The following is a 14,867-nucleotide window of genomic DNA, read 5'->3' as shown; positions in this document are numbered from 1 at the left end:
ACATTCTGGGTAAACTTCTTACATCACCAGTGTGCCCTTGGGTTGGAAAATCTGTGGCTGATCTTCTTTTCTTTGGATCAAGATGGACTCCGCTGCGTTCACTAGATGCCCCACGATTTTTATTTTTGAGAGATGAAAGCCCTGCAATCTGAACACACTTCAACACATTTGTCAGGCAGCTTAGATCTTCCATTTTGTCTACGGAACATGTGATGAAGCATGCTGGGATGTTTCTACTTCCCCCCTTGTTTTGCCATCCACCTCCTTAAAATTCATTTTTAAAATTTTAACTGATTACCATTAACATAGGTGAATATAATCTGCATTTCCATAAAAGAGAAAGTTTGGCCATTAGTTTTAAAGAACATAACACCAGATCTGATTTTGTGCTTTATAAACATTTGGAAGATGAATTACTAGTAATCTTCGAGACAGTTAGTCCACAGGAAACTATTGTAGCAGTATGTGGATGTTCGCCTAAATATTAATGAGACTTATGGAAAGTTAAACAATAATGCACTGGCCATATTAAATGTGTATAAGGGGGGTTGTGAAAAGTGAAAGTAAACATTCGTGAAACGCAAGTGTGCACCTGTCAGCTACATTATTTACCATAGTCAGTGTCCAAATTACAAGCCATGTTAGCCAGTGTTGCAATACAGTACGTCGACATTGAGGACAAGAAATGAAGAAATAAGAGTAGGCGAACCACTCCAAACACACTGATGAATGCCTGATGTGCAGCTGAACACTTGAAGTAGAGAGTTTTCACTGAACAATGTCACTTTGTAACCGGAATCAAGTAAAAATCTGAAAGCAGGGTCATCAATGAAATGCAACAGGTAGCAATGAAAACATGCTTACTACAAACACCAACATACAGCAAAAACAGATCAAAACTGAACTCCTGGGGTGGGGGTGGGGGGGAGGGGGGGGGGGGAGAGAGAGAGAGAGAGAGAGAGAGAGAGAGAGAGAGAGAGAGAGAGAGAGAGAGAGCTGAAGTTTAAACATTCATGAAGTACTCCAGAATATACAAAGAAAAGAAATTTTAAGAACCTTCCAGAAATGATAAATACTACGTAACAGCTGGTGGTCAGGTTTTAACTTGTGACCCAAAGCATGCCAACCAATGATGCTAATTACTACACCACATGCCATGCTGCACAACTCCTGGCAATGCAAATACCCTTCAGGTAAATGTATATATATATCTTCTGTTAAACACTGCAAAGTAAACTTAAACACCTCTTCATAAAGAAGAGTGAAATTCAGTGCAAGTAACTTCTCCATCAGCTTGCCCACGTATTTGGTGAAGATGCAATGTGTAACAGCATTGAGAATGGTAGAGTACAATGCATTTAGTATTGGATATCAAACTTCCTCAACAGAAATATCTTTAAAATAGTGTCAATTGGCTTTCACACAAAAGTATATTTTAAGTCAATAGAGTGTAGTCTCAAACTGTGCACACCTATCCAACTTCACTCAGTGAAAAGTTCTGACCTCCTTCCTCTCTCTCTCTCTCTCTCTCCTTGTCATCCAAATTTTGCATGCTCATGCTCATATTTATAGTCAGAGAGAGAGAGAGAGAGAGAGAGAGAGAGAGAGAGGGGGGGGGGGGTGGGGGAGGGAGGGAGGGAGAGGGAGGGATTATTTCCTGAATATTACTATAATTTAAACAAAACATACATTTGGTTTGTTTTGATTATGAAGATAGTTTATTATAATATACTAACCTTTAACTCCCAGTGGTTAAATCTCCAACCAGGAGAGTAATTGTCTCGATAATCACCATGTGCTCTTACCCCTTTATCCTTCAATTGTTGTTCAAGCTGTCTACAGGAAGAGATTAATTCATTCCTCTCTTCATCTTTCATGTTTACGGTGATACCACATGGTACTATCACCACCTGGAATGGATAGTTTAGCGTAAGACATAATTTGATATTATGACAGCAAAAGGAAATTAAACACAATAATAAGGAGAGTGTAAAAATACGTAATTCAAAAGACATCTTAATAAATGATGGTCAGTTGTATAACTATAAAATATACATACAACTACACATGTAACGTAATTTATAGGTCACAAATGAATGAATAGTACATTCAGGAAGCAAACTTCCAAGTACTGCTTATAGAAACATTTAAAAATAAAACATAGAAAATAAAATTAGATTGTACTGTCATCATTACATGATGAAGAAAAGAAAACGTGTTGTGGCACTGTAAAAGAGTTAGTCATCATTTGGTGGGTAGTGATGTAAAACCAATATCACAACACAAATGTTAATAATGAATATTATTTGAATTGCATTAAAATATTGAAAGATAATTTTTTTTACTTTCAATAGGAGTATTATCATTTATAAAGTCTAATTATTTTATTTATGACCTGTGATATTAATTATGCAATGCGTCAAGAATAATACTTCAAGGTGATTTACTTTATAACTGATTTGAAAGTAGCAATGATATTTAGCTACCTAAAAGATATTTTATTTTCTATCAATATTGTTTATCGTCAGTCTTCTAGTGGTTTGATGCAGCCCACCATGAATTCCTCTCTTGCGCCAACCTCTTCTCTCGGAGTAGCACTTACATCCAATGTCTTCAATTATTTATTGGTGAATACATTACAATCTGTGTCCTGCCCTCCAGTTTTTACCCTCCGCATCTTTCTCAAGATCATGGAGGTTACTCCTTGATGCCTTAACAAATGTCATGTCATGTCATTTTTGCCAGTGTTTTCCACGTGTTCCTCTCAACTAATTATCTGCATATGGCCTTAGCAAAAAATGAAGTAATTTGCACACTGTTAAGTAAAATTATTTCCAGTGATGTCACATTTTAGTCATGACCGAGAATAAAAACATTTCCTGGTACCCAGTATTTCAATTACTCCCTGGCTCTCTGAAGATACCAGTTTGCCAATTCTGCAAAGAACCATCTCATTTATCATCTTACCAGTCCATCTAATTTTTAAAATACCAACAGGAAAGCATTACATCTCAAATTCTTTGATTCTCCTATTTTCAAGAATTCGAAGTGTCACAGTTTCTAGTACAATTGTGCCTGAAATGTGACAATTAGTAATAATTTGACTCATAATGGGCAAAATTCTTTGATATTTGCTAACACCACATGCACAATATTAAACTGATATTATAAATGGAAGCACACTACTCACAATACCAATATAAAGAGAGCTGAACAGAATATGTATGAACAAGAATAAATTTTTTTATGCTTTTAGAAAACACAATACTCAACAGCTTTCAATAGATAAATATAGTATTAATGTCTAGTGATTTTTTAAAACACTAGCTCTGCAGATCCAGGAAAAAACACTGGATGCAGGCACAAAATACAGATGGTATGTGAACATACTGTGAACTGCTTTTGATATGTATCATATTCTGTACCTGGATAGATGCCACTCGAGGTGGAAGAACGAGTCCTTGATTGTCCCCATGTATCATTATCATTACCCCTGAAAACAGAACAATCATCTTGACAGCAATACAGTGGAGTTCATGGACAATTAAAGTTAATGACACAATAAGACTGAATGAATAACTGTTACAGTCGATGCATCCATAACATATACCGAAATGAAGCACTCCCTCCAGCCTCCTTCTCAAATGTGGTCTTCCTGGACCAAAATCTATTTATAATGAAAAACAACAGCAATTCTTAAAGTTCACACAAACATTAGTGAAATGTATTTCATTAGAAATTTGTCTCACAAACGGCCTTTAAAGTGCAAACATTAGTTCATAATTTCATAAATGAAGTCTCACTATTTTTTTAAATTGTGTATTTTAGCCTCATGTTGCAGGAGTCATTACTGATTTCGAATTATTAATAATCATCATCAGAATAAAATGCATAGTAGCCTGTCAATTGAGAAGACCTGGGGAAAAGTGCACCTATTGTGAGAAACTAGGGTTTAATAATAATAATAATAATAATAATAATAAAAGGCCTGCCAACATTAGAGCCTAGAGGGCCTCTTCACTGACTTTTAAAAAGTAGAAATCCTTGAATTACATCACCTATCACAGTTACAATATTGTTAAAATAGCTTGTGTGGTTTAACATATTAAGTTGCTGTTTACATCTACATCTACACACAGCAAGCCAGTGTGATGTGCATGGTAGAGGGTATGTCCCATGGTACCAGTTACTGTTACTTTTAAAAGTACTTCAATGAGGTTCTTGCAAATCAGTCCCAGAAGTTATATAGATATTATAGTAAAGAGAGAAAATTCCCAAATTAAAGAAGCCCAAGAGGTACATTATGCATAAGATTAGAAATGTGCTGTATTAGTATTAATTATTGATAGTTACAGCAGTACGAGAATATTCACATTAAAGGGCACAACATGGTAATTTATTGCTATTTAGGAAATATAAAATAACATACCAATTGTTCGTGTAGTAATGCCCCAGGAATTCTGATATACAAATTTCTTTTCCTGCGTCTCAGGGTCTTCAAAAACAATTTCGAACATTTTAGAAAAGTTCTGCCCCAAGTGATGTGAAGTGGCACCCTAAAAAAATTAACAAATTTCAGAGAAACTGTGTCTAATGATTCAATCAAGTTTCCAACTGAGTGCCAGTAAAAAATGTATACCAATATTTACACGTAACTGGAACTTCACACATCAATAGAAATTTGTCACGAATTGGAAGGCAGAAATACGCACAAAGTAAAACTTACTTGCATTGGAAAAGTTTTGATTTATTGTGTTTTTAAAATACAACAAGACACACAATAAATTCATTTATGCTACAGTCAACATCACATACGTAATTATTGAAGTTTAATGATTGAAGTCTAACCCTTGTATTGCCATCACATCATTAAGGTGCATTTACACCTGTAACCTTAAGTGCACATTATTTCGACATCTACATCATACTCTGCCAGCGACCTAATTGAGTTTAGCGGAGGGTACTTTCGGTACCACTATCTGATCCCTCCAACCCTGTTTCACTTGCGAATAGTGTGTGGGAAGAATGATTGTTGGTAACCCTTTGTATTGGCTCTAATTTCTCAAATTTTCTCCTCTTGATCAATAAACGAGATGTATTGGCGGGGGGGGGGGGGGGGGGGTAATATGTTCCCTGACGCCTCCTCAAAAGTGCTGTCCCGAAATTTTAATAGTAAATCTCTCCGTGATGCACAAAGCCTCTCTTGAAATGTCTGCCAGTGGGGTTTGTTTAGCATATCTGTAATGCTCTCTCACCAGCTAAATAATCCCGTGACGAAATGCGCCACTCTTCATTGGATCTTCTCTATCTCCTCTATCAGTCCTACCTGATAGGGATCACAGATAAATGAACAATACTCAAGAATCGGGCGAACAAGTGCCTAATGGGCCACTTCTTTCATGGATGAGTTACATTTCCTTCTTCTGATGAATCTTAGTCTGGTGTCTGCTTTTCCAACTACCTGTTTTATATGGTCATTCCATATAAGTTCGCTCTGGATAGTTACACACAGATATTTTACGGCAGATGCTGTCTCCAGCTGTTTGTCATCAATAGTGTAGCAGTACAGTAGTGGTTTTCTTTAAGTACGTGCAATATGCTACATTTATTTACATTCAGGGCCAATTGAAAGAGTCTGCACCATTCATCAATTCTCATTTTGCAAATTCTTACAATTTTCTGGCATTGCTACTTTGGTATAAACAACTGAATCATCTGCGAATAGCCTTAAAGAGCGTCCGATGCTTTCTACTACATCATTTATATATAATGCAAACATTAACAGCCCTATCACACTTCCCTGTGGTACTCTGGGTATTACCTTTACATCTGTAAATTTTGTTCCGTTAACAGCGATGTGTTGAGTTCTATCTGCAAGAAAGTCTTGAATCCAATCACAGGTCTGCTCTGATACTCCGTAAGATAATAATTTTCTCATTAAATGGCAATGCGAAACAGTGTCAAATGCCTTACTGAAATCAAGGAAGACGGTATCAACCTGAGCGCTGTTGCCCACTGTGCTGTGGATCTCATGGAGGAACAGAGCAACCTGAGTTTCACAGGCTCTCTAATTGTGGAATGCATATTGATTCTTGTAGAGGAGATGTTCATTTTCCAAGAATGTCACAATTCTTGAGCATAAAACAAATTTGTACCCATATTAGCAAAAGGCCATGTGAAATTTGTAGACAATTGTTTGTGGCTGATTAGTTCTGTGAACTATAAAGATAGAGCAGAACAAAATGAGACTGTTCACACTTTCTTACGAATAAGTACAACCAAGGCAAACTTCCAGAATATACATTTACATCCATACTTAGAAAACCACCATGAGGTTCATAGCAGAGGGCACATCCCATAGCACCATTTACTAGGGTTTCTTCCCGTTCCATTCACATAAGAACCACAGGGAGAATGATTGATGTCTCTATGCGTGCAGTAATTATTGTAATCTGATCCTCATGATCCCCATGTGAGCAATACGAAAGGGATTGTAGTATATTCCTAAAATCATTAGTTGAAGCCAGTTCTTGAAACTTTTGTTAACAGACTTTCTTGGTATAGTTTATGTCTATCTTCAAGAGTCTTCCAGGTCAGTTCCTTCAGTATCTCTTATGACACTCTCCCATGGATCAAACAAATGTGTGACCATTCGTGCTGCCCTTCTCTATATACATGCAATATATCCTGTTAGTTCTACTTGCTACGGGTCCTACCACTTGAGGAATATTATAGAATTGGTTGCATGAGTGATTTGAAAGCAAACTCCTTTCTACACTGATTCCACTTCCGATGTATTCTACCAATAAACTGAAGTCTACGACCTGCTTTACCTATGATTAAACTTAGTTACACCCAGGTATCTGTACGAGTTAGCCGATTCCACCAGCGGTTCATTGATGATATAGTCACAGGATACGACACTTTTTTGTGTAGTGCACAACTTTATATTAGAGAACATATAACGCAAGTTGCCAATTTTTGCACCACTTTGGAATCTTATCAAGACCTGACAGAAAATTTATGCAGCTTCTTTCACACAGTACTTCATTACAGATACCTGCATCATCTGCAAAAGCCTGATTTCGCTATTAATGTTGTCTGCAAGGTCCATTAACATATAACTTGAACAGTGAGGGTCTCAACACACTTCTCTGGAACACACTTAAAGTAACTCCTACATCTGACAATGACTCCCCATCCAAGATAACATGCTGTGTCCTTGCTACCAAAAAGTCCTCAATCCAATCACAAATTTCCCAACTCCCCATATGACTTTACTTTTGACAATAAGCGCAGGTGTGACACAGGACAATTGCTGCTTTTTGGAAATCAAGAAATACTGCATCTGCTCAACTGCCTTGATCCAAAGCTTCATGTTAGGAAAGTGAGAGTTAGGTTTCACATGATTGATGTTTTCGGAATCCAAGCTGGGGATCATTCTGTTCATTACATTTGAGCTCAGAATATGTTCTAACATTCTACAACAAATCAATGTCAAGGATATTGGACAAAGTTTTCAGGGCGTATATGCGGACGAGGGGGGGGGGGGGGGGGGGGTAAACCGGATTTTTCCTAGTTAAAAATACAGGTTTTCCTGGGTGAAAATACACTTTTTCCATGTTAAGTGACAGTTTACTTTTTCTTGGAACTTTACAAAACAAAACTTGGGGGTGGGAGGAGGGGGGGTTAGCACGTTTTGGAAAGATCTGTGATGTGCAGCAACATGTACACTGCATATTTTCATATTATGGAAGTATATATCTGAATTTCACCAAACACCACACGTTACTTTCCGAAGCATTGAAATCAAGCTTCTGATGTGCTCCTGAAAGCCAGTCATAATCCATGTTACATGATCTCTCCAGCTGATGACAGTGGATATTCAGAGTATAGGACACGTAATGTGGTCAGCCAATGGCAACTTCACTGTTAATGTAATGCTTGGTAAATGTTTTCCTAAACACAAATGCTAAGTCATACTGTTGACACGGAAATTCTGTAATGGTCTCTTCAAATACCGTATTTACTCGAATCTAAGCCGCACTTTTTTTCCGGTTTTTGTAATCCAAAAAACCGACTGCAGCTTAGACTCGAGTGCAAAGCAAGCAGAAGTGCTGAAAAATGTTGGTAGGTGCCGCCATAACTTATTTCTGCCGCCGAATATATGCAGCGCTACACAGGCATGCTTTGTAGGCACAAAGATAAATATTGGCGCCAAAACCTGTGTGTCAGTAAATAAATTTAAAGAAGGTGGATGACGAGCTTTTTTCTCCGCCCCGAGTTTCAACCACTGCATTTTCATACATTATCCAATGTAGTAAATACAAATGCCTTATTGTTCATCTTCGAATGTAGCAGCATTTCAATGTACTACAAAAACCTGACTGGCAAGACTGTTTGGGATCTTTGTCAATATGGCCAACTCTACGTTCTGGATTTTTTCCTACCTGTGAGAAGAGACGGTTGCTAATATGAACTTTTATAAATTGTGAATCACATGCAGTATTCTCGTCACCATAAGAATAATACGAATATAAACATTTTGCCATGTATTGTTTCGTGTTTGCTGCTATCTCATTTAAATCCTGTCTGCCTAATAAGCCACAAAACTAGAGTGAGACAACAGCAAACGCGAAAGAATATACATATCAAGTCATGTTTATATTCGTATTATTCATGTGCTTAACAGTGATACAGTCAGAAATGAAGCATGGCAATTGACTAGATTTTTAAATCTAAGATGACTAATTTCTGTGCAGAATGTAATGTACTAAAGAGGCGCCTGCAAAGATTTTCAAACGGAGAAAAATTTTCGCTAAACTCTCGTTTAGAACATCATCTATCGTACTCAGTCTATTATTTGGTTCTTGTTGATCATTATGTAGGCGGCGGTAGCGCACACAAAAGCAAGCCATGCTGCGACAGGCCGTAAACACGCACTATCAGAATGCGACAAACAATGCATGACACAGTACAGTAATGCATATTCAGCTTAGATTGACGTAAACACCTAAAACAAGGAAAATTGCGCTTAACAGATCAACGAAAAATAAGCAATCAATTCAAACCCGACAAAGCACGTGAAAAAGGAAGGGTACCCGTATAAATACGGACGGAGCGCCTGACGCATAACTATGGCTACCTGGTAAAGCTTAACTGCTAAGCTTAGGACTCGAACCAAACTACTGTAGGTATATCGCCATTCATTCGACCTAAATTGTCTTTCATATTACAATGGACTAACTTTGTTTCGATTTGGAGATGCGGCCTAAAACTTTTCTCTCCTCTTGAATTTCAGGTGCGGCTTAGATTTGAGAATTGTTTTTCCCCTTCATTTCGAGTCTCATTTTTTCAGGTGCACCTTAGATTCGAGTGCGGCTTAGATTCGGGTAAATACGGTAAATAATTATTATCTTTCTAAATAATAACACATATTTGATATCCCTCATGTTATTTTACTCACAAATGTGTGTAGATTCTATGGCCTGTAGTTAGCCTTCTTAAATTAAAGCACAGTGTTGGCTATATGGAATCAAAGTAAAAAAAGGACTTTCACAATCAAATTCATTTGAAACATGATAATCTGTGTAAGCCATAATATTCTACATACTTTTATGGATAAGTGGTAATATTTTCATATTTTTAAAGTGAATATGGAATGATATATGGCAATTTAAATAGAATGTAGCATAACAGTATAAATACGCATGACATTTTTAGCACACAACACTCCAAATCGGGTGACTGCAAATGGGTTAAGAAAGTCATCGTACATTCTTGCACATACTTTATCTTGCGTAAAAGGAAATTTACTTTGAAAGTAACACTTTTCAAACCACCATTCGCAATATTTTTCCGCAACCTGTTAGAAATAGGTTCTCTCCAACAGTTGGCAGAGTGGGCCACATAATAGGCATCACCACATGGGTGTTCAGCTATGATGACGCATGAAACCCGCATGTTCCTACGTGTAAAACATTAAAAGATGTTACATTATATTATAAAAGAAACAAATCATCATAAGATACTCCAAGAGCCTCAGAATTTCGTGAACCATACTAAAATGCATAATTCGGCTTAAAGTGCACATTCGTATGTCCAGATTCAGATGTAAATATTCTTGGAGTACCACTACTGCATTGCCACATGTTTGGTTCTTTATTATGGCATAATGCCATATGTGCTAGAAGATGAAAACGTGCACTTGAAATGCATCGAACAGTTGAAACTAGTGGCTAATAGTGTGAAATTAAACACTTCGTTTCAAGTAAATGGACTGCTCTCAGTGGAAAAGATTAATAGAAGCCAAATTTCTTTAGCAAATCAACAAAAATAGCTGCATTGTTCTGCAAGGCGATTAATGCTTGACTGTCAGAAAGGTATAAGTAATAACTTATTTTAGTCTTCCATATTATATGAATATATTTTAAATAACTTGATAGCTCCCGGCTACAGAAATCTGTTTTATTTTCATTTGACGTGACAGCAATAAATGAAGAGGAAAGTGCGAAAGCACTAAACGTATACACGGGTCACGTGGAGAATATCCACCTCCCCACTACAACTCAGACTGAACTGTGTATCAGTCCCGGATCTACGATATGTCTGAATCGGGGCAATACTAGGTAATGCCCCCCCCCCCCCCCCCCCCTCCAGCGTTTGAGGAAGGACACCAAAAGTAAATCGACTTTTCAAAAAATGTTTATTTTGTAGCACACATTCTTCTGAAGAGTCTCATACATAAAACGTATATCTTCGAGGAAATGGAAGTCACATTATTTGGTCATAAGTGTGCCAAAGTGCAGTACCCACACTTCGCCGCACAGCATTATTCTATTGCATGTCACTGTATTTCACTCTGTCGAATGCAAACGTATATTTTGTAATGAATACCACGAACTATATTCAGGACAGTGGAACTTAAAATGTCCTGCGGTGCCTCTCCTGCTCTCAGTCAGCCGTTTTTTTATCCCCCCCCCCCCCCTCTCTCTTTTTCTTTTCTTTTTTTTGAAGAATAACGAAAAACCTCGCAATTAATACTGGATGGGATTATTTGTAACCTCAAAACAAGAACTCTTCAGAAAATTTGCACTCTTTATTGCCTATTAGCCAATAACTTTCTCTTTTGTGTGACATAAAATTAAATATAGAATATGTAAAAGCAGGAAAGACAAGAGACAAGCAAGACAGTGCACATTTCTTTAAACCTCAAAGTCTCTCTCCGCTTGCTACGGACTGACACGGCATGCTTTCCTTTCTGTGAAAGAATCTATTACCTCATCAAAGTTCATCAAACGTTTTGCCACACGAATAAAACGAAATGTCATTATCTAATACTAAAAAAGCTGTTAATACAAATAGTACCTAAGACTGGTGTGGTCTCTTGAGCTCATTAGGTCTATTTTGTCACCATCTGCAAGATAAAACTAAATAGGCCAATACTGCAGCAATTGTAACTCACCAAATAAAGGAGAGAGACTGTTTTGGAACAAATGGTCATATAATTCACAAAGTATCAATATCAAACAGAAAGGCCTATTACAAGCCAAAAGCTTTATGTTAGGAAATAGTTTCACATTTAATTCATAGGCTGCAGCTTCTCAAGCATGAGATCGGAAATTAGTACTAAGAAATTTTTATATAATTTTGGAATTTATTCTTCCATAATTTGTGCGATGTCCCTGTTTCTTCTCATTCCTCGTTCTAACAAACACTCTTGTCATCACTATTTCTGCTAGTGTCAAAACTTATTCTCCGGTTAACTTCCCTCACCCTGCCACAATCACCAGTTTAGTTTACCCACGTTAATTCTTGAGTTAGGCGTTATTTTGTGTGCGTATAATGGGTTTTCCGCACTACTCCCAGAACAGAACTTGAGCACCTGCTAGCCTGGGACTGTATAACTGGCCGCTACTAGTGAAGCGGTCTGACCAAATACTTTGTCAAAATTTCATTTTCTTGGATACACCAAGACGATAACACATAATATTTCTTACCTGTTATTCCTGTTAGTCATTTATTTCCACTCTGGTAGACTGAATCTACAGCTATCGCTACTAATTATAACAACGCTGATCATTTGCAAACCCGGTTAACCACATAAACAAACAGCGATTCATCCCTTTGGCTTTGTCCCACTCAGCTTGTATAGTCTCGTCCCCTTGTCCGCTGGAAAGTTTATTTCTAGATGTGACGGGGATTCCTCTGGCAGACATATGTACACTATGCATGCATTTAAAAATCAACTTAGAATGTGTTACAAAATCTACAGGGTTGCGTTTCAAAATAATATGAATAATCGATAGACCAACGTACACTGGATGCTCGGCGCTTTGTCAAAAAAGGTTTTTGTCCTCAAGAATATGAATTTGCCCCCACTCCCCTGCTGAAATTGCCGCCCGGGGCAGATACCACCCGTTTGTCCCTGCCGCCTAGTGCCTAGGTCCGGGCCTGTTGCGCATGCATGAGTCTGACAGTTTGGGCATGCCAGTATAATTTTTCTGAGTAGCATCTGGCTGCTTGCTGCTGCTTCTTATACAGCCAACAGCCACAATTGTGTTGCCAGAAGCGGTAGAAGGTACTACTCATACGCGACTCAACTGCGCATGCGCATGAGCCTACTCACAACTGCTCAAACGAATCTAATGCGAACAGTTGTAACGTCACGCTCATTGGAGGCAATTTGTTGTTCTGAAGCACTGCATAGTATTCCTAAAGCCTTTGACACATTTTTCAGTTGGTAGACTTGTATGAGCACTATGATTTTTTGTTGTATATGGTGTGTTTCTTTTGCAACATAGTTTTATTTTAGTTTTCCCCCTCTCGTTCATGTTTTATTACTGCAGTAGTTGGATACAGCAATATCCTTTGTTAGAATATTGGTTCTTACCAGTCAAAATCACAAAAATTTAACTGAAAACTAAAACAATGAAAAATGCCCAGAATTCTAAAAAATTCCCTGGTTTTTCCCTGCTTTCTCCTGGATGAAAAAATTTCCGGGTTTTTCCTGGATCTCTCCGGTCGTAAACACCCTGCGTTTTGTGAATCACTTCTACTTCAATTCTTGTAGACGGATGTGACCTGTGCTTTTTCCCAAGAACTGGGCAGGGTCTTTTGTTTGAGGGATCTATGATGGATTATTGTTAGAAGAGGGACTAACTAAGCCACAAATTCAGCATAGAATCTGACAGGGATTCCACGGCCCAGAAGCTTTGATGTAAGATATCCAAGCAGTTGATACCTTGAACTGGAACATCACCTGCCCCGATAACAAGAAATTTAAGTGTCATATCAAACCTTGTTGCCATTAGTATAAGTCTCTTATCTTTCATGTTTTCCTTCTCTCTCAACAGCCCTACAAGATAAAGTATTACCTCAAAATTACACTCTGATACAATAGCACAATTGTTAAACAATGACCTACTTGCCGCTTTATCTCTCTCACCATTCACAGATGCATTATGACATAAAATGTATTTATTAACCCAGCACTCTTGCTTCCTTCTATGATTTTGTCTTTGTCCCGCAGTAATACACTGTACTGCACTCAAAGCAGCTGGAACCGTATGTGCACTTGTAATGAGACTAATATAGGAACACAGGGACTAGGCACAGGCATAAAGCATCATTATATGAGCAGAATAAATTCTACTTAGATACAGTTTCATTTACTACTCTTGCAGGTCAGCAGTTTCTTTGTATTCTGAGCAAGGCAATAGCTTTGATGAATATATGAGTGTTAGATGTTAGCACATTATATCATTCTCAGTATGTACATAGAATATATTAGAGAGATAAAAATTTATTTTTAGTTGTAGTTCAGTCATACTCATTTACTAGTCTAGGATAATGCCTAAAGCTGAAATGGCAACCTTAGTGTAGTTTTGGTTTTGAAACAACATGAGACAGTGCACAGTGACTATATAATTAACATTTTCCACATAGATAATGTGATGATATACTTAACAACAACTGATTAAATTTATGGAATCTTAGTTTTCAAGACTTTCCATGAGCGTATAAATAGTTTAATTGCATAATAATTAGAGACAACACATGTAATAACAATAGGAATCATATTAATGATGAAGATGAAAATGATTATGCACACACAGCTGCAACATACATGTATTAAAATTGTGTCGGTGTTCAGTCTGCAGTAAACATGAGTTAAAAAAAAAACTTGGGCATTCAAAGACAATCATCATCATCATCTTCAGATGTGTATCTTCCGGGAACAAAATATGTCTCCTTTATGATGGCACTTATGCTGCTCATAGGTTGAGTGATGTCAAGAGGGTCACTAAAGCCTCACTGGTCAGCAAACTGAGGGGTGGACGGGGAACAGGGATCACCCTCAGCATCATCCATCCCCTTAAAAATTATGTTTCTTGATTTTATTTCTTTAGAGTGCTCTCCTCCACACACAACTGGGGTTGTAACCTCTGTCTCTGTTAAAACTGCTTTGCACATGCAAAAGTTCTATCACCTGTTTTATTACATAGACCCAGAAATTTGATGTGTAGGAGAGGATCTTTGTATTGTCAAAGTTAATCGTATGCCCCTCCATATCACTGTGTTCCATTACCACTGATTTTTCAAAATTTCTGTCTGAGTTCAATAGAGTGGTGACAGCAACAGAGGCAGCCAGAAATATTTGTGCCATGATTGGATATAATGCCATGTTCAGTTAAGAGCTTAGCTATGCCACAGTTTGTCTGCCCTATGTAATTTTCCCAAATTCCCATGGCATATTCATCTCAAGACCCTTGCCCTCCAACAGCTTCAATAATTTTCTCACCACCACCTGAAGAAGTTATACGTATCTTACGCCTACCTGCAAACACCAATGCCCAGCTAACAAT

General features: G+C 37.6%; 1 protein-coding gene across 1 annotated transcript in view; it reads right to left on the bottom strand.

Annotated features, from left to right (window-relative positions):
* The window catches only part of LOC126347959 (bifunctional glutamate/proline--tRNA ligase), a 205,291-nt gene that overhangs the window by 37,163 nt on the left and 153,261 nt on the right, over positions 1-14,867 (bottom strand). Inside the window, exons 21-23 of the mRNA XM_050002314.1 lie at positions 4,430-4,556; positions 3,426-3,493; positions 1,737-1,910 (exon numbers count right to left, since the gene is read on the bottom strand). Coding sequence (XP_049858271.1) covers positions 1,737-1,910; positions 3,426-3,493; positions 4,430-4,556 — 369 coding nt within the window. The remainder of the gene's footprint in view (positions 1-1,736; positions 1,911-3,425; positions 3,494-4,429; positions 4,557-14,867) is intronic.

Source organism: Schistocerca gregaria, chromosome 1 (assembly GCF_023897955.1).
Source record: "Schistocerca gregaria isolate iqSchGreg1 chromosome 1, iqSchGreg1.2, whole genome shotgun sequence".
Classification (NCBI taxonomy): domain Eukaryota; kingdom Metazoa; phylum Arthropoda; class Insecta; order Orthoptera; family Acrididae; genus Schistocerca; species Schistocerca gregaria.
Note: the sequence above shows the minus strand (reverse complement) of the source record. Positions and strands in the feature narration are given on the sequence as shown.